The 25445-nt window shown below is 35.1% G+C and overlaps 1 protein-coding gene across 12 annotated transcripts in view; it reads right to left on the bottom strand.

Moving 5' to 3' along the window:
• Nucleotides 1-25445, bottom strand: part of ADGRL2 (adhesion G protein-coupled receptor L2) — a 190614-nt gene that overhangs the window by 30191 nt on the left and 134978 nt on the right. For 8 of the 12 annotated variants that reach the window (XM_047870865.1, XM_047870864.1, XM_047870869.1 and 5 more), the window contains exons 5-10: nt 18675-19475; nt 12038-12331; nt 11389-11492; nt 10318-10503; nt 9446-9484; nt 6421-6604 (exon numbers count right to left, since the gene is read on the bottom strand). In XM_047870865.1, coding sequence (XP_047726821.1) covers nt 6421-6604; nt 9446-9484; nt 10318-10503; nt 11389-11492; nt 12038-12331; nt 18675-19475 — 1608 coding nt within the window. The remainder of the gene's footprint in view (nt 1-6420; nt 6605-9445; nt 9485-10317; nt 10504-11388; nt 11493-12037; nt 12332-18674; nt 19476-25445) is intronic. The other 4 variants (XM_047870868.1, XM_047870870.1, XM_047870873.1 and 1 more) reach the window with 1 other exon arrangement.

Consider the following 25445-nt stretch of genomic DNA (forward strand, 5'->3'; position numbering starts at 1 on the left):
AAACAATAATGTGGTCCATTCAAACCCATTAGAATAACACTTATGTCAATAATGAAGTGTATCAAAGAGATTGATGAAGAACAATAGTATTAAAGGTGAGAATGTAAACTGGTAAACAATATTAGAAAGCAACTTGGCGGTATTTAATAAAGGAGATGGGCCTGCTCCATCACTCAAAAATTCTATTTCTAGGTGTGTGTCCATATATGTCTAGGAAGGCACATACATATGAGCATGAAGATATACAAAAACCTTCACGGTTTTCCTTATTATCAGCCAAAAAGCACAGGCCACTAAAATATCGATCATTGGCACTCAAATCATTGTGGTGTATTGTTAGATTGGACGAAGAAACCAGAGATGCACATATCAACGTGCATAAATATGAAAACTATAATGGCAAGGCAAAATTATACAACTACATCTACAGTGTAAAATCATTAATGTTAAAAACACAAAAAAGCAACTATTGAACGTACATACTTGGAGAGCAAAATTAGAAAAAAAAATTACTAACGCCAGCAAACAAATTAAGAATGGTGGTTACACTCATCTGATCAAGAAGGAGGGGATCCAAGGGATTTATATGTTACCAATAACTAGGTCCCCCAAAATGTGAAGCGAAGATGGTGCAATACTCAGGTGTGGCTCAGTTGGGTGACTAGAATACAGACAGTTCTGATATTCTCTTAATCTATATATTCTGTGTGCTTGGAATAACATATGCCTTGTTCAACAGGTTTCCTGACAGCCAGTACACTTCATTCACTGGACAGTCTCACTCACAACCAATGGTGTAGACAGGATTTTAATATATTTTTCTGTCTTTGTGGTTTCCAAATTCATTACCAAGCAGTAGCTCCAATGAGAAGAAAGGGGAAGAAAAGAGAACGTACAGGAAAAACTGTGGCCGATGCCGGGAGACCAGCAACATTCTAGGTTCCGTAAGCCTGGATCCCAGGGTACAAACAACACGGTGCCGACTTTGGCAGGGCCAAAACCAAGCCTCAATGGTGACGTGGCTTGAAGGAGTATAAATCTTTGCTGTTGAGAGCTGCTGTTGACTTTGGGGTTTTTGTTACTACAATATAAATAAGCCTAAATTGACAGCCATGTTGGCTGCTAAGCCCACTGGGAAAATAAATGATAGGGAATTTTATAATGGATGGATTAGGCTGATAATACCCAAACCACCTAATCAGTCATAAGATCTCAAAGAAAGACAACCTAACATGTGCCTCTTTGCAGGATGCAATGGAAAGGTTCTTGGAGAAAACAAATTAACAAATAAACCCGAACTCATCAAGCCTCTAGATCCAATTATTAGTACATATCAATTATGTAAAATGATATAGTGGGAAGAAATAAGCCAAATCAAGAATGTGGGAAATTTCATAGTACAAATCATCTGCTCAACTTCTTCAAAAAAAGGAAAAAGGTTTAAAGAAAAGATGTAGGGAGAAATGACTCAAGCAATGTATCAAATGTACCACAGGGACTTGTTTGTATCCTGGTCAAAACAAATTAAGCATTAACAAATTTACAAAAACCACATAAATTAGTTTTTTACTTTTTAAATGTTTATTTATTTTTGAAAGAGAGAGCCAGGAGGGGAGGGGCAGAGAGAGAGGAGGCCGGAGGATCCGAGGTCGGCTCTGCGCTGACAGCAGAGAGCCCTCTGCGGGGCTCAAAACCCATGAATCATGAGATTGGGACCTAAGCCAAAATCGGATGTTTAACCAACTGAGCCAGGTGACTCCGCAAAATCAAGTAAATTTAAACATACTTTTGTTATCTTTCGAACCTGTTTATGTTAATTTTTAAAAGTATGACAATGGCACTGTGTTTTTAATGCATAGGATACATTTTAAAGTATTGAAAGTAATAATAATATGATGTTAAAATTTGCTTTAAAATACACTGGTGAGAGTAATAAGTGAAATAGGGTTAACTAGAAGTCGAAGATGGGTGATTTTTTTGTCAACATGAAAAAATTCTGCTCCTCTCAAGATATTATTAAGAAAATCACATACTGAGGGAAAATATTCACTGTATCTATAACCAGCAAAAGACTTGAATAATAGATACATAAGGAATCTTTATAACTCATTATTAAGAAGACAAACAATCCAATTAAAAATAGGCAAAATATGGCACAAAAACAGACACACAGACCAATGGAATAGAATAGAAACCCCAGAACTAGACCCACAAACGTATGGCCAACTCATCTTTGACAAAGCAGGAAAGAACATCCAATGGAAAAAAGACAGTCTCTTTAACAAATGGTGCTGGGAGAACTGGACAGCAACATGCAGAAGGTTGAAACTAGACCACTTTCTCACACCATTCACAAAAATAAACTCAAAATGGATAAAGGACCTGAATGTGAGACAGGAAACCATCAAAACCTTAGAGGAGAAAGCAGGAAAAGACCTCTCTGACCTCAGCCGTAGCAATCTCTTACTCGACACATCCCCAAAGGCAAGGGAATTAAAAGCAAAAGTGAATTACTGGGACCTTATGAAGATAAAAAGCTTCTGCACAGCAAAGGAAACAACCAACAAAACTAAAAGGCAACCAACGAAATGGGAAAAGATATTCGCAAATGACATATCGGACAAAGGGCTAGTATCCAAAATCTATAAAGAGCTCACCAAACTCCACACCCGAAAAACAAATAACCCAGTGAAGAAATGGGCAGAAAACATGAATAGACACTTCTCTAAAGAAGACATCCGGATGGCCAACAGGCACATGAAAAGATGTTCAGCGTCGCTCCTTATCAGGGAAATACAAATCAAAACCACACTCAGGTATCACCTCACGCCAGTCAGAGTGGCCAAAATGAACAAATCAGGAGACTATAGATGCTGGAGAGGATGTGGAGAAACGGGAACCCTCTTGCACTGTTGGTGGGAATGCAAATTGGTGCAGCCACTCTGGAAAGCAGTGTGGAGGTTCCTCAGAAAATTAAAAATAGACCTACCCTATGACCCAGCAATAGCACTGCTAGGAATTTATCCAAGGGATACAGGAGTATTAATGCATAGGGCCACTTGTACCCCAATGTTCATAGCAGCACTCTCAACAATAGCCAAATTATGGAAAGAGCCTAAATGTCCATCAACTGATGAATGGATAAAGAAATTGTGGTTTATATACACAATGGAGTATTACGTGGCAATGAGAAAAAATGAAATATGGCCTTTTGTAGCAACGTGGATGGAACTGGAGAGTGTGATGCTAAGTGAAATAAGCCATACAGAGAAAGACAGATACCATATGGTTTCACTCTTATGTGGATCCTGAGAAACTTAACAGGAACCCATGGGGGAGGGGAAGGAAAAAAAAAAAAAAAAGAGGTTAGAATGGGAAAGAGCCAAAGCATAAGAGACTGTTAAAAACTGAGAACAAACTGAGGGTTGATGGGGGGTGGGAGGGAGGAGAGGGTGGGTGATGGGTATTGAGGAGGGCACCTTTTGGGATGAGCACTGGGTGTTGTATGGAAACCAATTTGTCAATAAATTTCATAAAAAAAAATAGGCAAAATATATGGACACTTCACAAAAAGATACATGAAATGGTCCATAAGCATGTAAGAGTTGAACAGCTATCAGTAATAAGTAACTTAGCAATTACACAAATGCAAAACAGAACCAATATGAGATGATACTACAAACTATTCATATGGCTAAAATCAAAAGGATTGACAATCCTAAATGTTCGTGAGGATGTGGAGTGACTGGAAGTCTCATAGCACTTAGGAGTATGAAACAGTATAAACACGTGGGAAAATGGCAGGTTTATCAGTAACAGCCGAAAAGTAGAAACAACGTAAATGCCTAACAAGTGAATAAATACACAATTAGTGGTGTTTCCTTATAATGGAATGCTACTCAGCAAGGAAAATGAAAGACTGCATTATTGATGCTCTTACCAACACAGATGAATCTCAAAAACATTGTTCTGTGTAAAAAATGCAAGATCAAAAAGAGTACATACGGCATGATGCCATTCAACTAAAGATCCAGAAAAGGCAAAGCTAAATTAGTGACAGAAAAGAGACCAGCGATCACTGGGGGCTGGGGGTATGAGGAGATCTACTGCAAGAGAATCAAGGGCCCTTCTGAGGTGATGTTGGTCCCATGGGTGTGCATTTGTCAAAACTCACCAACTGTACACTTAAAACCACTGCTTGTATTATATAGAAATTATACCTCCAAATTGACTTTAAAAAGCTATAATCAAATATAATTATATGAGATATAATTATACAATTTTTATGAGGTCATGTATTATAAGGGTAAATCACACAATAAAGTTAAACTAAGGATTCAAGGAGAAATCGCTAAGGAGTCAAATCAAATTGTCTTAATACCGAAGATATTGTAGCCATGCCCTAAATTTAGTTAAGAGCTTTGGGAAAGTGAGGACATAAAGGAATAATGGGCTATTTTAGTCCTCATGTCTAAAAAGAGAACAAGTCCCAGGAAAAAGGTAAATGCTTTCCTCATACTAAATCATGGATGGTATTTGCCACCAAATTGTTTGTATTTTAGAAATCAAAAGTACATGTGTACTACATTCTATAACAAACTTCACCAACAATGTCTTTGTTATTTTTTTTAAGATTTTTTTTTTCAGTTTTTTTAGTTTTTAAAGTAATCTCTACACCCAACATGGGGCTCAAACTCACAACCCCAAGATCAAGAGTCACATGCTCTACTGACTGAGCCAGCCAGGTGCCCTGTCTTTTTTCAGGTAAAAATTTAAAAAAAGAAAAGAAAAGAAACCAGCATGAAGTGTAATACTTCAGAACTCTTGAAAACAGGTATTAGAAAAAAAATATTCCTGGACATTTACATTTTCAGACTAGGTCTCAAGCTGCCATATAATTATCTCAGATATCTAATTAACAATGTGTCCTGTATATATGCTAAGCTGATGAAGCTGATGGGAGCACAGCATATCAGCCTGGCCCATCAAATATTTCTGCATACCTGGAAAGGGTATAAAAGGGAAATTTCAGGTGGTGTTTTTTTTTAATAGCCATTAGATTTTGAAAACAAATGTAGGTCAAACGTGCCACTTCAAATAATACTTTCTACGATGCATCCTCTAAGATGATCAACTTCACACTTTTTTATCCTTACAGGTATATCACTGGAAAAATTTGAGAAGAATTGTTCAATGTATATCTTAGGAATCTTACTGGGCTAGCAAATAAATTAACCAAAAATAATGAAAGTTTTGGACAAAACAGAGAGCTTTATTCATTCTGTATTACTACTAAGGCTGTGGCAGAGTACCATTTTCCTTATGACCGCTATCCCAGATCACGGCAGGCCAATTTACATACTGTCGCCTCGTTTCATCTAATTTGAGGTTACTGAGTTCTTTATCATTCCCAAAGCTCAGAGTACACAAAAACATATGGTTTTAATAACACTTTATTTCTTTCTAAAAATTCAGTTATTTAAAATAAACTTAACCCTTTGACTTTAAATGCAATTATCATAATCTGATTTATACACCTTTATTTTCTGCATTTTAAAATATGAAGTCCCATGATTTAGGCAGGTACAATTAGGCAATAAGATATGGGATCCCACGTAGTTTTTTCCAGTATCTATTGCACCAATGCATTCTTGGTGGAAGGAATAGTCTGTGTTCCCTTTTGTTGTTTGTTTGTTTGTTTGTTTATGTTTATGTTTGGGAAACTTTTTTGCTTTACTAAGATATTATAAACGTCATCTGAGTTCACCCTCTCTGAATAACCAACAATTCTAAATCATTCAAGCCTATATTAATATAATTTTACTGTACTTACTGAGTTTTTCAAATATCATCAAAAGTGAATTCCTACCTCTCACGGCCAGCATTTAAATGCTAAATTGTGCTTCGAAACTATCTGCAGCTATTTTGCAATCTATGAAGCATGTATATTCTGCATTATGGGAGATGTAGTTTGTTGACCACATTTTCACCTGAAGGCAGTTGTGTTTAGTATAAACATTTGGCTCAAATTCTGTGTGCCTAAAATATTTGACCGGGAGGATACATTCCAGAAAGTAATTTAAATTCATTAGGAACATGTTATATAAAATGGGAAAGCGTTTTCCCCAGTTCCACAGCAAGCACTTTCATTACTTACGCAATCCATATTCTGGCATTTAAGTACTCTAAACTTCTTTAATGATTTTTCAGTTCGAAAAAAAAAACCTACATAAAACCAACTTTTAAAAGATACAGAGAGATTTTGGCTTCTGCATTAATTTTATGAAGTGTGATCAATAAATTGTAATTTGACAAAAGAGAAGTTTGGCTCTGGGAAAAAACAGATTCAGAAGGGAAGCATCATTCTCTTAAACATGTACCTTCTAAATCAAAATTAAAGCTGACAATATATTCACTTACCAATATTTTCTGTGGGCATTGAGACCCTGGTTGGTTCTACAAGATTGTCAGCCAGGACAAAGGCACCTTCTTCCAATGTATCGAGTAACATCGTTGCTGTGTGCGCTTGTTCAGAAGAATTCATGTGTTTCCAAGATTCCAAAGCTTCAGGTCTCAGAAGATTGTCCACTGTGTCGACAATTGCCTGCATCCATTAGAAAACTATCATTAGTTTTGACTGCTTCTAGTACCAAGGTGATTTTCACTCACTGACTAGTGACAATTGTGATATTTATCTGTCATGATGATTTACTCTCATTTCAAGATGGAAGAGCACCTGAACAACATCTACCTGGCCAACTTGAAACATATCTTACCATCTCAAAATGGAGCTGAAGATTAGTAGAACACTATTTGATTTTAATGGGTAAACGTAAAAAGATGGCTTGTTTATACTCATCTAATAGTATCTCAACTGTCAAAGAGAAGTACAACCAACGTCAGCTCTTAACCTGAGGAATTACTCTTACACGCATGTCATCCCTACTTATAACCTCAAGATTTAAATGTTCTAAATAGAAAGCCCTGAGATCTCTAGAATAGCCTGATATTTATGCTTGAAAAGTTAAACCACACTGTCTTTTAGAACATGAACTAAAACAGTAATCAAAATAGTGCCTTATACCACTGTCTACTTATTACCTTTGGGAAAAAAACCAAGATGATTTCAAAGTTTATAAATTATCTGTGCGCATTTCACTCTTCCAATTCCCTGTCCAGCTAGAAAACACTTGAGAGTATACCTTAGTTCATAAACAATGATCTGTTTTTAAAAGAATCAAGAGAACAATCCAAATATTTAAAGCCTATGCTAATAATTTTAGGACAACAGAAAAGTAGAATAAGGTCTTCACAACCATCCAAGTTGTAAATGTTCATATTTGTAGATTCAATTTATTACCAACAAAATAACATAAAATAAAAAAATACAACCCAGTCAGTTAAGCAACTGAAGGCAGGCTTTTGTACTGATAACTACAGCGTACATTGACTATGGCTTGGAGAGCTGAAATCACTAAGTTTATTTACTCTATCCCATTTACCTAGTCATAATATGTCATTAAGGCCATATATAAATTGTTTTGATCTATTGGTAATCACTGAGGGAAAAGAACATACATCGCGCAAAGAACAACAAAAATCGCTACTTTGAGGTACGATATTGGAATAAGCAAGGGGAAAAGTTGTTTGAAGCTACTGTCAGAGTAAGATTAATTAGCTTAATCCATCTTAATATCCTCGTTCTGTCTGCCTTGTGAGCCACCACGACCTTCCTGGCAGGTGGAAGATACTTCCAAGTAGCGTTAAAGGCTTTTTTCTCTCTCTAATGGGAGATAGAATAGTCAAAATGCTCACAGTGATACTGCTGCAGCCATTAACTAGAGTGGAACAGAAATTGGTCTGCTGAGGCCAGATTCATTAGTCACCAAGAAATACAGACTGGAGCCTCTAATCTAAGTTACAAATGAATCCTCTGTCACCAAGTGGGAACTCACTTCATTTGCATAGTGTAAGTCAGCTTCTGATTTGTAATTTAAGTAGTTTTATTAGTCTTATCTGGGCAGAGAAGCTCATTTGAGAGATACTGAAAATGACACTGGTCAGAAATTAAGGTCACGCTGAAACTCACTACGCATACACATAACTCGCTGATGACAAGTTTTTATTAATTTGAAACACTGTATTTATTACCATTTGTACTTTTCTAGCGGAATCAAAAATGATCATTAGCCTAATCATATTCCTTAAGTAGTCTCTCCCTGCCAAAGAAAGAAGGCTATTCTTTTCCCACTGAGATCTATGTCCTGGGCAACATACCAATTATTACATTTCACACATTAACTAACACCTTAAAGGTGAACTGAAAATTTCAGTATGACAAATTCTATACACTTCAGCAGTTATTTCTTTGCCCCCATTAAACAGGCTAAAAAGGAAATTCAGAATATTACTACCTAAAAACAGACTTTCCCGACACCTTTCCTTTTGTAAAGTTTTCAGATCCAACACTGTCTATTACGAGCTAGTGACAGGCCCCCCCCCTTTTTTTTTAAGCTCTCGCAACTAAAACTGGTAGTCATGGCTTTTGAATAACCTCTATTCTACAAAACTACAGGGTTTTTCGTTTTGTTGTCCTGTGTATGTGAATTAGTTCTTCAAGGTATGATTTATTAAGAATACGGCCCCCAGAGGAGTAGGATTAGAAAATAACCACCCCCCCCAAAAGAAACTTCTAAAATTCACATAATAAAACAAAATGCAATCGGGTATTATTATTTTGATCTATCACACAAAACTAGCGTGGCACACTTCCACTGTCAGCCTCAGCATGCTTCCTATTACTTGGATATACCAGGGAGAAAAATCGGCTGGAGTGAACAAGGATTCTGAGCCAAACAGAGGCTTTCTGTTTCTATTAGCCTGATAAAAACCAACATAGAACATATATCGATAACACTGTCACATTATTTATATTTCATTTCTAGTAACCCATCCCCATATCAACCTGCTTCTAGAAATGACTCCTAAAACTTTCAGGACAAAGCCTTTTTTTTTTTTATTTAAGAGTACACCACAGAGATAAGAAAGCAGTGACTTTTTCATGCACATACATTATGACTCTACAGTCTTTGATATGATAAACTGCCAAGAATATATCATAGCTGTTTTACTCAAGTTGTTTTTTAATCCACAGAGATGACAACAGGAAACAAAGAGACTGTATGATTACTTTCCAATTCAGAGGATATTTCATTAAAATTCTTGCATGTTTGGATAAATGAAGAAAGAGCGAAAATTATAAAAGTAAATTATTTGCTTATTCTGAGAGTAATATACCCGAGAAAAGCCAACATTTGTACAGCTGATATGGGGCACATTATATAATTATCAAAGACTGAAATACATTGGATCATGCAGCAAGATGAGAAAGCGTGGCAGGTAGCTGAAGGAGGGAGAAAGCAGGGTGACAGCACAGGAGAGATACCTTAAGGTAAGCCCTGCATGTCTTCTCTCGTTTTTGGAGCTTTTTAGTAAAAGAAAAGAAAATCAGAGGTTAGATTTTATCTGTCGAAAATGAGGAAAAAAGAAATCCTCAAAACTTAGGCTTGTGTTCCTGAGCTCAAAGTTTATTATGCACAGCAGTCCTCTGGATTTTTGTGAGTTTACGCTGACTGCCAAAACTGCACATTTACAGTTTATAGCTGCATTTTATTAAATATACTAATCCAAAGCACTGTGATAAAACTAGAGCCAAAATATGTGGTTAAAAGAAACAAAAGTGTCTACTTTTTAACCCTATAAAACCATATTAGCCACGGATTTTGGCTTAATATGAATCCCACAGGCTTATTTTATAGTATGGTTAAAGGAGCTACCAAGTTTTTGTCATATTAGGAAAGATTAAGAGCACTAATAACACCATCCTCTTAGAGAGGGAAACCTGTCCTTCTCCCCAAACCTGCAATTGAAAACAGTATTACAGTGGCTAACATTCCTCTATGCGGTACAATTTTGCTGCCACCGTAAGAGTTGCATGTATTAGCGTCCAGAGTGTATGAGGTGTGTAACACATAATCTCTTCAAGTGCAGATAATGCGTTTGTAAGTGGGAGTACTGACCACAATCAGGCAATGTTTGCTACCAACTAAAATCTCCCTCAGAGATTTTAACTTTTTTTTTTTTGTCATGTTGCTCCTTTCTCAACTCTAATTCTCTCTTGGGAAATTAACCGAATTAGAAATTTTGTTTCTAAGTATATGTCAAGCATGGGGGGCAGGGGTTTGGCAGTCCAACGCTAGAAGAATGAAGAGCTGCCATATAAAATGTCTGACTAAATGACAGGAAATTCTTACCTACCTTGTTATAACTCCGTCCAGCGGAATCCTTTTCACTAGGTTTCAGTTCCTGCAGCTGTGCATCAAGAATGTCCACCAACTGCTCCATCAATCTCACCGAAGAACTCACATCTCCAGCAAACACTGGCCCTTTGGTATGTTTCGCCAGTTCATTGGCAAGACTAGCAGCGTTTTCTCCACTTCTGATCTGAAATGACAATTTATATTATCTCAGTATGACTTCTTGTTCTGTTTGTGGCTTCTTGTTCTTTTCCCGAGTATCTCTGTTGTGGTGAGAGAAATAGTTGCAAATATGTCAAAATCTGCAACTAATTGAGACCAATAACTTTCTCTTCATTTCAGATGATTAAAGGTTCTTAAATCCTCAAGACACAAAAGAAATTCTTAACCAGACCTTGAAAAGAAATGAGAAGAAAAGAAGAAAACCAGAAATCCCTTTTTAAAAAAATCTTTTAGAATAGCTCTCTCTCAATTTCACTACCACCATTTTAAACAGCTGCTTAAAAATCTGATTTATTTATTCCAAAGATCCAGAAATTTAAACCAGAATGTAATCAGCATGATACTGGGAGGTGTTATCTACCACTTGCTTGCATTTCAGAAAGGTGAATGAGGAAGGAGAAACTAAAATGTCACTGCATTACACTGTAATATTAAAGTTACTAATGCCTTTTAAAGTCATTTTTATTTATTCTATTATAATCATCTGTGATATAAAGCATAAACATCTGCTTGCATTCTGTGGATTCAGTTGCAAACTTAATGATATTTGATTTATTAGGCCAATGGACTATTTGTCTTACAAACATCAAAAGAAACAGAACAAACTAAATATGAATGAAATTAAGCAAGTATGTATTCATTAAAAAGCTTAACATAGAAAACAGCATGCCCCAAAACATATGTAACTTTGAACAAATAGTTTACAGACAAAACTATGCATAATTTTTAAAATTTTTATACTGAACAAAGAGCAATGAAGCTGGTTTTAACATACAAAGCTAAATTATTTATGTTAGACGTTAAAGCCCTTAATCACCAATGTGTATCATATTAAAAGGTTCCAACCAACCTTCTGAGCCAGCTGATTTACCCAGTGTGAGGTACAGTTGCTAAGATCGGGGCCCTTAGGGTTCCATGTTCCAGTGGAAACCATGCAGAGATAGGAGGCAGTTCCTACAACAGATGTAGAAAACAACAGTGAAATTGAAACCATTTTTCTGCAGGCATTCGGGAAATCAGCTAGGATGATACTACTCTGCATGTTAAATTTTGAATAAACGCTAATGGAAGTGGTTGACAATAACTGACAAAAAGTAGGGTACAATGCAGATTGTAAACAGTAAATATAAAGTCAGCGTTGAAGTATCAGACATTTACAGCAAACAAACAAAAAGCCCTTGATTTTCTTGGGACTCATCCAAAATGATACTCCTAATGAGAAAGGCAGCTGTAAGAAGCCTCACTGGAGTCCATGGGCAAAAAATGCCACGCTTGACCCAGGTCTTTAAAAGGGAGAGTAATTCACAGCCCGACCTTCAATAACTTTTGCAGTTTATGAACCGTTAAGTTGTCTACAGATGTTTTGTTACCAAAGTTAACAAACATAATAACAGAGGTAGTTATCATCAATGTCTCTCTTTCCTCGAAATCACCTCGGTGTAATTCAGAACCAACTTACTGAATTTAAAAATAGACGTTTGGCATTTTACAAGAAATACCTCTTGTTCCCTTGGGACACGGTCGTTCAACCATCATTCCCCTTTGTGTCTGAGGCCACTTTATCCCCCTCGCGTCTAATGCCTCGCAGAATCTCTCTGGCAGGGGAAAAATATTTGTTACAGGAGGAATTTTGGTTGTAGAAACTGCTGGAGGTGGTTTTGTCCCCTTGCTTCCTTCCTGTGATCCGGCTACGGTTGTGCTCATGGGGCCTTTCTGTGAAGCAGTGCTTGTGGTTGGTACTGTGGTTTTGAACAGCTCAGCTGAAGAAGTTATTGTCACAGCTGTGGTAGGCACTATGGAAAAAAGATGAGTATATTAACCTCAAACACACACTTGCACTCACATACAGGCACACATGGGAACGTGTATAGGCACAAACACAACACAAAACCCCTCCCATCCAGTTACCCCAAGTCCAACGAAATGAGAATTAGTGAGAACGCCAGTAAGGTCGGAGAAAGAATAAATCCATTCATTTATGTCAATTTACTCATATCGTTGACTAAGTGATGGTTGTGGAGGCTTTACTATCGGTTTGTCTGTTCGACTCGAATTGTGTTAAGTCTGTATCTCAATGAAATATTTGAGAATACAATTTAAGTATATTTTATGATGCATCATCCAACAGAAACCGAAGGTCGGTTTTAAATAAAGTTGTGGTGTCCACACCAAATATATGTTAAATGAAACAATATGGAAAAATTCTTTTTTATATAAATTCATACCCTATAAATAATCAAAGTATCAATAAAAACCTGACAATTATATATAATTAAGACAACAGAAAATTTAAAGTCACCCACTCTACATCTTGCAGGAAAATAAATACTGTGACATCTTTCCACCCAGCAGCCATTCTTGCTTGAGAGAATTTTGAGCATGCCTGATTAGATCCAAACAGAAGATAAGCTTGGCATGCTTGTGCTGTGTTAGTAAGGAAACATCTGAGGCTTCGTTAGGCATATTTACATTTGAAAATGTAGGCAGAAAAAGCAACTCTTCTGGTCACAGGTTACAATGCAATCTCTTATCAAGATAACAGGTTAGATCAAATCATGCCTAATTTGAAAACAACCCTACATTATCTTACCAACTTGAACAAAGAGTATAAAAGGAACCACGGTTACACATTTAGAGTATAAACTTAAAAAGGAAATTATTTTAAAAGGTTGACTTCTAGCATTACTTTCCAACTGTTAAATCCACCAGGTTAAAAAATAATGGAGCTTAATGTTTCCTTCATTAACTACCATTTAATTGGTTTAAACAACGAAAATTCTGTCAGTAAAACTTTAAAGCTATCATTTAAAATCTATTAGGGGGCGCCTTGGTGGCTCAGCTGGTTAAGCGTCCGACTTCGGCTCAGGGCCGGATCTCCGGGTCTGTGAGTTCGAGCCTGGCGTCAGGCTCTGTGCCGACAGCTCAGAGCCTGGAGCTTGCTTCGGATTCTGTGTCTCCCTCTCCCTCTGCCCCTCCACTACCTGTGCTCTGTCTCCCTCTGTCTCTCAAAAATAAAAAAAATACATTAAATAAAATCTATTAGGTGATCACACTAAAGTTTTATCAACACTTATAGATTACTGTCTCTTAAAACCTTATACATATGATGCTGTAAATTTCAACGATTTGAGGACAGCAAATTAAAAATAACTATTTTTCAAAAATCTTACAAAAACATTAAGTTATTTTATGCTTTCTCTATAATGTGAGAAACAAACTAGAACTTTAGAACTTAGAAAACAAGTTTATATAATCACTAATATGTTTAATATTTTAAGCTGTGGTCCATAAATAGTTGTTATTTATATATTCCTGCCAGTACTGACAGAGTTTCCTAAGTTCACCACAAAAAGTAGTGTGCATTTGTTTTAGTTCTTTAGCAGTGAGACACCTCTTGTTGTCCGTAAATGCATACTGCACACTTTCTACACCTTTTTTCCTTCTTTTGCAAGAGAAATTTCTTAATCATGTGTTTTATTTCCAGGGCATAATTTATTGACCATATGAGAGATGCCTGTGTACATTAGTCAAACATCATGTCTAGCCAGCTGCTGCAGAAACCTATTCAAACCTGTCTATCTTTTCCTGTAAAGCACTTGCCTGACATCTTGTTAAACCTCTGTAATTTTCTTTTGATTACAATGCAGCCAGGCTTTCAGTGCTTTCTCAATTAACATTTGTCAAAAGCATCACAATCTTTTACAGAAGTGTCAAATGACTGCCTCTGAATCAAATCTTAAAGAGTAGTGGGGAATCGGAGCAAAAGGAAAAGGGCAGAGCAAAATGGTTTAGTGCCACACCGTCTTATGTATCTCTTGACACCGCATTAAGTGGTACATATTTAATCACTGAAGTACGAATTAACAATACTGCAATTAGCGATCCGTTACCTAAACATCCAGGGAAGATTCATAAAAACTGAGTCAAGGTAGGTAATAAAATGACCTCTGGTAAATGCACAACATTTCATGCAACATGCAATGTGTTTCTGAGAAAAAATTTCATACATTTTCACCTTTTCTTCATCAAAAGTTTAAAGGGAATCAACACATTCTTCAAAGATAAATCAATGAAATATGGGACGTTGTGAAAAACATGAAAGTAAACTTGTATGTGGCAAAATTAAACCCTTCCTAAAGACCATGAGGATCTCTGGAATTTTGCAAGGCTGAAGTTTAGCACCTTCAAGGAAAGCCATTTTTTCTAATGACAAAGCCACGAATGCAGAGGTTGTTTCTAAAAATTAATATTTCTTCCAGAAGTGAAGACAGGTCCCAACAGGGCATCTGATAATGATAAAAGCCTACACTTATTCAGCATTTATGTACCAGATGCTATGCTAATCACCATTCATGGATCATCAGATCATCTTATTTAATCCTTGCCACAACCCCATGAAGTAGGCACTATGATTATCTTCCTTTTACAGATGAGAAACTTGAGCCATGGAGAAGGTTAGGCAATTTGTTTAGGGTCACCTGGCTATATTCTTAAACGTTATGATCTTTTCTACATAAAAGATTTTCATAGACTCTCGAAAAGTATGGCACTCCCCCACCCCCCCGCAAAACATTCTGCCCTTATTTTAGAGCATTTAACTGAGACTTTTCTGTGTAAATCTCTAAAACAAGACAACATGCGGGAAGATAACATAAAATACTAGAGCAACAGATGATAAAAAGTTTCATAATGAAACTGACATGGCAAAAGATTCAAAACTCAAGAATACCCTAAAAATGGTAACAGAAAACACATGGCAACCCACAGAATTTTATCGCAAATCTAGTCTGATTTTACAAAGTTCTGTCCCAGAGTTATCAGGGTGTTATGTCAAACACTCAGATTAAATGACTTAGCATTCTGCCTACGCTTATCATTTGAGTATAGAGATGTAGGAACAGTGCTAAGAAAGTGCTAATAAACACACTTAAGAACTACCCATGAAAATTTCAACAAGCACATACAGAATGCTTCAATTTACTCTGATGGTGTTTACTAACTACAGTTTACTAACAGCATCCATTTATGCTACGGGTAGCACTTCCCTCATCCAGGTCCAAGAACCCACTCACTGTTCACTGAATAAACTCCAGTTATTACAGTGAGTCCATGGCCTGGAAAGGCAAAACTGTGTATTCATTAAATTTACTTTTATTCAATGTCTAAACATAATGATCATCTTGTATTGAGCAGTCATGATCAGTGGAAAGAGGTTTCAAGAAATATGGATTCTTGAATCCACTTCCTAAATATATCAACCTATTTCTGTTGATAAAATTTTCTTCTCCTATTATTGAAGTGTCATACTTTAAAATTACTCCAAGACAAATATTCAGGAACTTTCAAAACCCAAGACATCGTGTTTTTTCAATAATACCTGAAATATCAAATTTGCAGATAAAGTAAATATAAAGCAATTCAGATTAAGAAATATAAAAGAGTTTATAAAAAAAGAACTGAAAAAGTTTTTCCTAAGCCCACTCTAGAGAGGGAGAAGGTGGAAAGAAAAACAGACTTAGTTTAGAGAAATGGAGTGAATGAACTATGCAGAGATCACATAAGGTTAAAAATTCAAAGAAAAAAAAGATGTATTTGCAAACCATGATTAGGGCAAAGAAATAATATACTTGCCCTGTTAGGAATAAAAAGGCTTGGGTTTATAAATGGGGAAAAGTATTGAAGTTAATACACTATGCAACAGTCCACAACAAAAAATGAAAGGAGTGGTAATTTTACCATTTTATATACCAATGTATATACACCTTGGTAACACACATGGTTAAGCAAAGCCAGTACATAAGACTCTGAATTACAGCCAAACCAGTCAATCATTGCTTTATGACAGCTGAAGACCTGAATTCTCTGATTGCTTTGTCCTATCAGTTTTGTGGATCTTGCTTCTTAAAAGCTGACAGTAGCTTATTGATTTGACCTAAATTGATGGGCCAGAATAGTTCTACAAGGCCCCATCTCCATGCATATAGATATCAGCACACATCTTGGATGAGAGAGACAGGAGTCTCTAAAAGCATATGAAGATAAATTATAAGAAAGAGAGAAGAGAATATGGTTCCAACAGTAGCAAGAGAAATTTAGGTCATATAAAACTTTTTCTACCATTAAGGGCTTAATAAGGGGTCAATATGAATTCTCACTTTCCAGGAGTATTTAAGAATGGCTAAATATACTGGATAACAAAACACAGTTGTAGGAACACAACTACCAAATATGCCAAGTTTCTCATTTTCAAAGCAGATAACCGCTCTTTCCAAAAATATCTAAATTATCACAGACTTTTTCATCTGAAGTGGATCAAATTATTTACCAGAAAATAAGCCACATGTGGAAAATGACATTATTATTCATCTTATATTGTGTGACCAGTGGACAGGGCCAATGATTCTTTGTTGAATTTAACCTGTAACTCAATTTATTCACAACCCTTCTGTTGTTGCCTATGAATTTGCATTTCTAAAAGTATTTATTTCTTTTTTTCCTAATAGAGGGCAAGTGATTTTTTGCTGCCCAAAACAAATTTAACAGCTGTGAGAGTAATACAGGTTACAAAAAAGATTAACACAAGGATCAATACACAATGTCAAATTTTGTCAATTTCTGAAGTTTGCCTTTAACAAACCTATAGGGTAAAGAAGAAGGATGGTAACTAGACAGTTGAGATACAGGAAACATCCCAAATTACTGGTCCTATGGGAAAAAAGATATGTCTAAATTTAAAAGTAAATGATTCTATATTATCAATAAAGATTTTTATGCCTCAAAGATGTAATTGCTGAAAATTTAACAACAGACATTACCACTGTAATTTTAAGCTAAAAAATTTCAGACATACATGAATTAGAGTAACAATATGCCATTATTCTCTTTTTAAGCAAAAATTACATATTTTTGGTATACTAGAAAGACTCAAATGAGAATTTCAACTATAAAAAGCTGTGGCTTCTGTTCTTAGGTCCTGACGCTATTAGAATATTTAGAACTCAGTAATAACATATCTTAAAAATGTGTATACGTACATGTAATTATGTTTAAGTCTGTGGATGTGTATGTATTGCTTTAATAGAAAAAGATACAAATTTCTTTTCTACCTTGTTGAAGAGACTGATTTAATCATGTCAAAGTTCCAAAGAACTTTCTGGTTCCTAAAATTTTGAAGTAACTCAGTAATTTGAACATTCCAATTAACTAGGTAAACTGAAATATTCAGCTTTAAAACACAAATGCTATTGTTCAAATAGAAAAGACATAATGCAAGCTTTATAGAAATATATGAATCAGTTACTTTATCGTGAGTATGAGGTAATCTGGTTTTAATGAAATATTCATTTAATTTACCCTCAAAAATTGTTTTCCACAGAACTGAATATAATTGACAACTAAAATGTATTTCCAAAGATTTTACATTACTTTCTAAAGTAATGATCCTCCATAAAGTACCTAAAGAGAACACAAATTGAAAACGTTAGCTTATCCATCTTCATAAATCATCACTTGGGATCATTTAATGCTTAGTCGATGTGTGACAGTTGAAGTCACAGAAATATTTACTTAAAACCATCACTAATTTATCAGGAAATAAAAATGTGTGATTCTACTAGGAAGATGTTGGATGACTCCCTTTCCTACCCAGATAGCAGACACCACAACTTCAGAACACTTATGCCTGACATTGTACATCAAGCCTGACAATTCTCCTGGGATTTCCTAACACACATTTCCCTTAACCACTGGCGCCAAGAAGTTAAAAGGTCTGCACATAGATTGTAATCAATTCAGAAGTCAGGTAGGAATAGGAAAAGAAAAACAAAAAAAACACAAAGCTAACAGGTTCGTAGCTGGTATTACATTCTTAGCAATGCAAAACAAAACCGACTAATGATGTTACAATTTTTTGAAGTCAACATTTAAATGAAAAAATTCAAAGAAAGAAAATGGGCCAAAATAAGGGTAAAATGTACACACTACGTGCCAACATGAAATACCACGACATCATCCTTTGAGCTTTAACCATGAAAAGGGGAAGAAAACGGACAGGAAAAAAAAAATCACAAAAAACCTGAGTCTTTTAAAAGTAAGCTATTCATAAAGACCTGAGCATTAGCAAGCAAACGTTCTTACCTTGGGCAGGATCCGGTGGACCAAACTCCAGAGAATATCGTAAAATGAAGTTATTGTTCCACACGTAGAGTTGGTTATCTCTAGGATTGTAATCCACTGCAGCAATATACTGGTATTGGTTGGGGAAAGGAACATCTACATACTCTCCTCGGTTTAATCGGGTATTGTAAATGTAATCAATTGCATTCTTGCCTGTTTCACTCTCATTGTCTTGATAAACTGACCTGACCACATAGAGGACTCCGCAGATCATAAAAGCATTTGATGCAGCACGTTTGTCATACACAGTCTCCCACGTTGCTTCAAATCGAAGAGTATATGGATTTAGTTGGCTAATAACTATCATTCCATTGTTCTGTTCAGTGGCATAAATGACCCATAAGCCATTTTCATCAACTGCTAGGTCGATATCAGTCTTTCCTCCCCATCTATACGGTGAGGTATCATGATAGTTGGCATAGTTAATTATGGCCTCTCCACTCTTAATTCTAGTCCTCAAGTCAAATTTCACAATATTCCTTGTTCTCTCTTTGTTAAAGAAGACAGCACCATCATATACTACAAATCCAGTACCATCTACTCGATTTGGAAGTTTGTATGTTGTTGTTTGGCGACTGTTTTGGAAATCTTCTAAAGAAGCATATTCTATTAAAGTATCGGTACGATAGGGAGTCCAGGGCATGAAATAAATTTTATCTGCAGCCTGAAGAGGGTCCTTGCACCAAGCACCTGCCTTTTGTTCAGCTTCATATATACATGGTGAATCCACAATTGCTTTCAAGGTCCCAGGGCACACAAAAACTAACAGTCACAGAGAAAAGACAACAATTAAGCCAAGTTAAAAAATTAAACAGGCAAACACAAGTTTTAATGATCATAAATCAAAAGAGAAAAAAAATTGTTTTATTAACATTTGATTTTTTTGTAATTTATACAAGTACCACCTTTCCTTCTTCAAGTTACCATAATCAATGTACCAGCATACAAAGTGGCTGGGGTTTGTTTTCGTAAGGGCAAACCTAAGTTTAAGATCATTCACAGCTAAGTTGACAATGTGCACTTTTGCTGTGTGTTTTCAAGCTTTTGATTTGGTAATTTATACTTTAAAACTTTTAAGCTTTGTGCATAGCAGTGTACAAAATATTTAGTCCCAGCTTTGTACCCTCCTTCCCCTAGCACACTTATAAACCCTCAAAAAGCAAAACACCAAAATAAAGCAAATAAAACAAAAACCCAATGTGAAGGCTTATTTAGAACTTTTATAAAGTTAGACTGAAAACAAAGGTTCTTCAATTGAAGAAACGTAAATATTCGGAAAATGTAATTAGGAACAGAGAAAAGTAAATACAAGAAAAGCAGAGATGAAACGACCAGGAGACCCTGGAACCATGGCATGCTATGGAGAGGGTTCTGGAAGCCAGGCAGGATGACACTTTAATAATAAAATATCCAAAGGTGTCAGAAAAAGAGATAAAGGGTGAAAAAGAAACACAGAATGGAGGAGCAGCTCCCCCTGGCCGACTTCAGAATTTTCACCCCATCACCAGATTTAGCAGTCATATAATTTCACTGTAAACAGTCGACTTCTTTATGAGGTGCATTTATGAGATCCTGCTGATTACTTTAATGTCAGGAGTATTGTGGGGAGAGGGAAGGGAGGAGGTAACATCCATAAGGCACATAACAGGGAGCTGGGGTTCAGACTGTATACGTTATTTACCTTTTTGCTCCACTTCTATTTTAAGCATCGGAAGAGAAACAAAAAAAAAGTGCAAGGAAAAAAGAAAAAAGATTAAAATAAATTGACTATTAGTCTAAGACTGAATTCGTAATAGATGCTAAATATAGGAAGAATAAGAGCTGTACTACTTTGGATAAAGAGAAACACACAACAGGAAAACCTAGCAGGAGAAAGATTCTAAAGTTACATAAAAGAACATGGATCAATCATTTTAGTAGATTAAGGAGGCAATACAAATATGTTGGCATGTTGTTTCACTTAGGGTACCTGAATAAATAATGAAACTCTTCACTAATGCACGGTATATATACTCTTGCCTTTCCAAGTCGCTCAGCATTTTTACCAAGTTTTACTGTATCTATGTATGCTACAGGCACAAATGCATGCAAAGGTATATCATCCCCATCTATCATATGAACTCATTATTAAATTGATAAAAACAGGTAAGCATAACAACAGGAAAATATATTTATAAAAATAACTCAATTGTGGAGCTTAGGTCTGATTTAAAGAATACTGATATGGTTATATTTTAACATTCTTTTCTAAGATATTTATGTAAGAAGAAATATATATAACTATGCATCTTAGTACATTTCATTTTTTTATCTTTCATTTCTAGAAAAATCCATTTTAATTATAAGGAAAAAATGCCTCCTTTTCGGAATAAATAAATCTCTCCTGGTACCCCAATAAGGATTTTTAAGGGTGGGGTAACATGGTACCTTTCTTCCCCATTAAGAATTAGTAAATTTACTTATTTAAATTTTTGTATGTTTTATATTATAAAATTCTTATTAAATTCTCTATATCACATATCTCAAACTTGTAGTATTAAGTCTATTTTTTAAAAAAGTAAGCAAAATACATACAAGGAAAAAGCAAGCAGAGTAGGCAAGGAGAAAAAGGAAGAAAGAATTATGGTTAGCTTATTATGACATCGTCTACCATCATCAATTTACACAGAAAGCAAGCTAGCATGCAGAGACAATCATACCGAGCATTCAAAGCAAATACCTTGACTCCACAGACCCCATAAAAGGTAAATGCTTTCATAAAACAAACCTGATTAGTACAGTTATATGAGAAAAAAAAAATCCTCCCTCCAAGAAGTCTAAAGAAACGGATTATACAGTTAGGAAGGTTGCTATGTAAGATTCTTCCTGGTAAATAGAATTGTAGTAATAACAACCCATAAAACACTATTTTAGACTGTATGTAGGCCCTGAAGTATGTTGCCTGAATTTCATAAAGTGACCAGATTAATGTCTGTGATTCTCCCTCTTTCCTTATTAAAATGCATTAGGGTGTGCTAATACTCTATCTCCAAATTGATTATTCAAAGATACTGTAGTTGCCCATTTCATTAAGATGTCTTAGCTTGATTAATTTTTAAAAATTATAATAATTCATCAAGATTAAATACTGACCTCCTGAAATACCTCAGGGAGAAATATCACACAAATATTTTTGCCATAGGAATAGCGTATAACCTTTTGCATTACGCTACCACCTTCCCATCTGACTTGGTCTACTTAACCACTTTCAGGAAACATACTTGCTCTATCGTGTGTAATTCTGACTATATCAGGTAAAAGTAAGTTCAGTGTTACTGATACGAAACAGTTCTTTTTGTATAAACCACTAGTTCTAAACTTACTCCTCAAGGAAGAGCAATCTTATACCTGCTTAGAATCAATAACGGAAGGGCGTCGTGGGAAAATGAGCATAAGAGAAATCATTAGTGTTGTGACTTCTCAGTCTACATTTATATACAGATCTGTATTCTTTTTTTCAGGAAAGGATGATTTTACTGAGTAAATCAAGTAAATGTAAAGGATGGGAATAATACATTTTAAAATATGTTACATATTTAGAACAGAACTTAAAACAAGTTCAATAAAGAATTTATAAAGTATATTTGTTTTCTATAAATTGAAAATGGCCAGGCTTTATCATGTAATACACTAAAATGACAGTGCATTTACTTAGCAAAATATTAAATAGGGAATTCTTCCTTTGTGATTTAACTGATATCACATATTAAAGAGAATAAAATGTAGATAAATGGTACATAATTTATAGTTCTGATGAAAACAGAAGTAACACCCAAATGTAAAAATGATCTAAAAACTTTTGATGATTGATGAATCACATAAGATATGGGTATTGAAAAAAAAAGTCTTTATATTATGATTTTTATGAAAACTCAAAGGACAGATAGATATCTGTCAAACCAGCCCAAACTCCATCAACCCAGAAGAATATAAAAATACAATAAAATTAATAAAACCAGCATTCTTCATCACATGCCAAATGTATATTGCAACTTGTCTTACAGGACTGTATGAATTAATTCATAACAATACATTTACTATTCTATAGACCAAACATAAATACATGACCCACTAACATCAGTGGAGGACAACTACATGGATATGCAAGACACAAAATTGACCCAAACAAACTTAAGCCTACATACTCTGTACCTGAAGTGACACACTATTTCATTTTGAATAATCTCACACTTATTCACGAAAAATATTTAATCAATAGTAATGGTCATTCTAATGAAGAAAACATAGCTAAAATTATGGCATAACTTGTATAATTTGATGACAATTTGAAAAAGAGGGCACAAAAACTGAAGCCAAATCTTGACTGTAAAATATGAAAGTATAATAATTATTCTCTTTTATCCTACAAGATCCTTAAGACTTCCTTTAAACACACATATATTCAATTACTAACATTTCTATTAGCGATAAAAGATACTCTGGATACACACATTTTTGACACGGGCATTATCTGGGCAGGTGTAAATGTCACATATTATATTACATGTGCCTGTCCATAATAAAGAGTAAAACAAACAATAGCATTTCTAATAAACTCTGTTAAGTAAATTCATTTTAAGATTTTCAAAAATCATGGGAAATTTCTGGACATTTTTTAAAAAGGAGGATATAGTTTCAGATGTATGAATTCCTAGAGAATTTGCTTTGGATAGAAACTGGCATAAAGCCAGGTGGTAAATGACATATAATAAATGTTATAGTGACAATTTTTATCAGCTATACAAAGTTTAAGAGGGGTATGCAAATGATACAATGCACAAAAACACTATTAAAACAAGGGGAAAGGGAAAAATAAAAGTGTAAGTAAGAGATGGCTATGACAGAAGCATAAAGAAACAAAAGGAGAGGAAAATGGGGAAAAGAGGTAAGGAAAAACACGATCCTACCTAAGATCAAAACAATCTAAAAAGATCTTTTGCATTGAATTTTAATATTAGTGAAAACCATGCAATTTATAGTGTGTCACAACTGTACAGTATATAGGAATTATAATTCTATTTGTTCACATGGCATAATTTGAAAAAAAAAAAAAAGCCAGACTTATTTCTGATTCGTGCAAACATCTAGAAAGGTAACAGCAAATTAATTACTGGTTTTTTTTGGTTTTTTTTTTTTTTAAGGACAAAAACTAAAAAGAACAAATACTTCTCTGAGTATAGCTATTTGCAAGTTTAGTGCACAATATACAACACTTCTGGAGAACTGAAAAAGTAAAATTTTGAAAGTTAGATGTTCCAGAAGATATCCACATTTTTCTTTCTTAAACAGAGCAAGAAATAACTTAAGAGTCTGAAAATAATATTTGCTTAACACTGTTCTTGGTCTATAGACTAGGTTACAGGAACTGGCTCCAGAAAGACAATTCTTGGCAGCTCTGACTGATTCCACTGTTTGGGAATGGATGCTGTATTCCTTTTCTAATTTGAGGACAGAAACCATGATAAATTCAAATGAAAGCAACTTTACGGAACAAAATTTTGGTTAGCTCAAAAGAATACAGTATTCCTCTAGTGGCACAGGAGAATGATTATGTAAGCCACCAACACTACACATAAGAGAAATGGTATAAAGATCAGTGCACTCAGTAGGCTTCCAATCCTACAAATGGTATAGAAAATACTGAAAACATAAAAAGCATCCATTTCACAGTAACACAGGAACACAGAGCAGGGATGAAAAGAAGATAATCTGTGTTTGGCCTTTAACTGATACCCACAAAAAGCCAATTTATCAAAACTGTGGGCAGAGGAAAAAGAGACCGCGCCTTCACAGGATGTGTAAGAAAGTATTACTACCATATTGGACATCCTATATCCATCTGAATTCACCCCTCTGGTTTTAGAAATATTGATAGTTTGGACATATAAATCTATCAGAGCTAGTGATCTAGTTGTTGAGGTTCTGGAAAAAGCAATTTCATTATTTAGTTTAAATCTATTTTTTTTAAGGAGAGCAGTGTATAAAACTATCGCAAATCAATAAAACTGCTGTTAAAGAACTCTCAATTCAAATGCCTATGAATTAAGGTGACAGACACCTCTTGTTTTCCAGTAACGAAGACAAGAACACTATCAAACAAACTAGCCTATGAAAATTAGGTAGTATACTGAAACTTTTAGTTGTCTAAAGTGCTTTTTTCTATTGAAAGTAAAGAATACAATTTATCAGTATGAATTCTGAAATTAGGAGGAGAACTACACAGAATTAGAGCATTAGCTAAAGACTACTTATGAAATTTCCAACTGAATTTTAAATGTCCCTCTACAGGATCTAATGGATGTTGTCAAATTAAAAATGGAAGTATAATCAAGGCTTTGTTATGTCTATTTTATTTCCTGTTAAGATTTCAACACAATCTGGTAAAGAAATGCTCCTATAAGGACAAGGAAACAAAACAGGAAAGCACTTGCCTCAGTTACTACAATGGTAGCTTTTACCAGGCACTAAAGTTACCACGACAGCAGGTAGCCATTCAAGTAGCTCACGATTAAAACCAAAGTCAATTCCTTCTTTAGAAAACTGTGAGCCAAACCAATTTGTCAGCAACTGGTATTGGGCAAAAGTACAGATTTCTATCTGCCCTACTGAATAGCTAATTCAAGTTTGTTTTCTGGAAAAACACTAGTCTTAAAAGCCAAACACTTAAGAACACAGACAGACACTTGGCCAGCA

Source organism: Prionailurus viverrinus, chromosome C1 (assembly GCF_022837055.1).
Source record: "Prionailurus viverrinus isolate Anna chromosome C1, UM_Priviv_1.0, whole genome shotgun sequence".
Classification (NCBI taxonomy): Eukaryota; Metazoa; Chordata; class Mammalia; order Carnivora; family Felidae; genus Prionailurus; species Prionailurus viverrinus.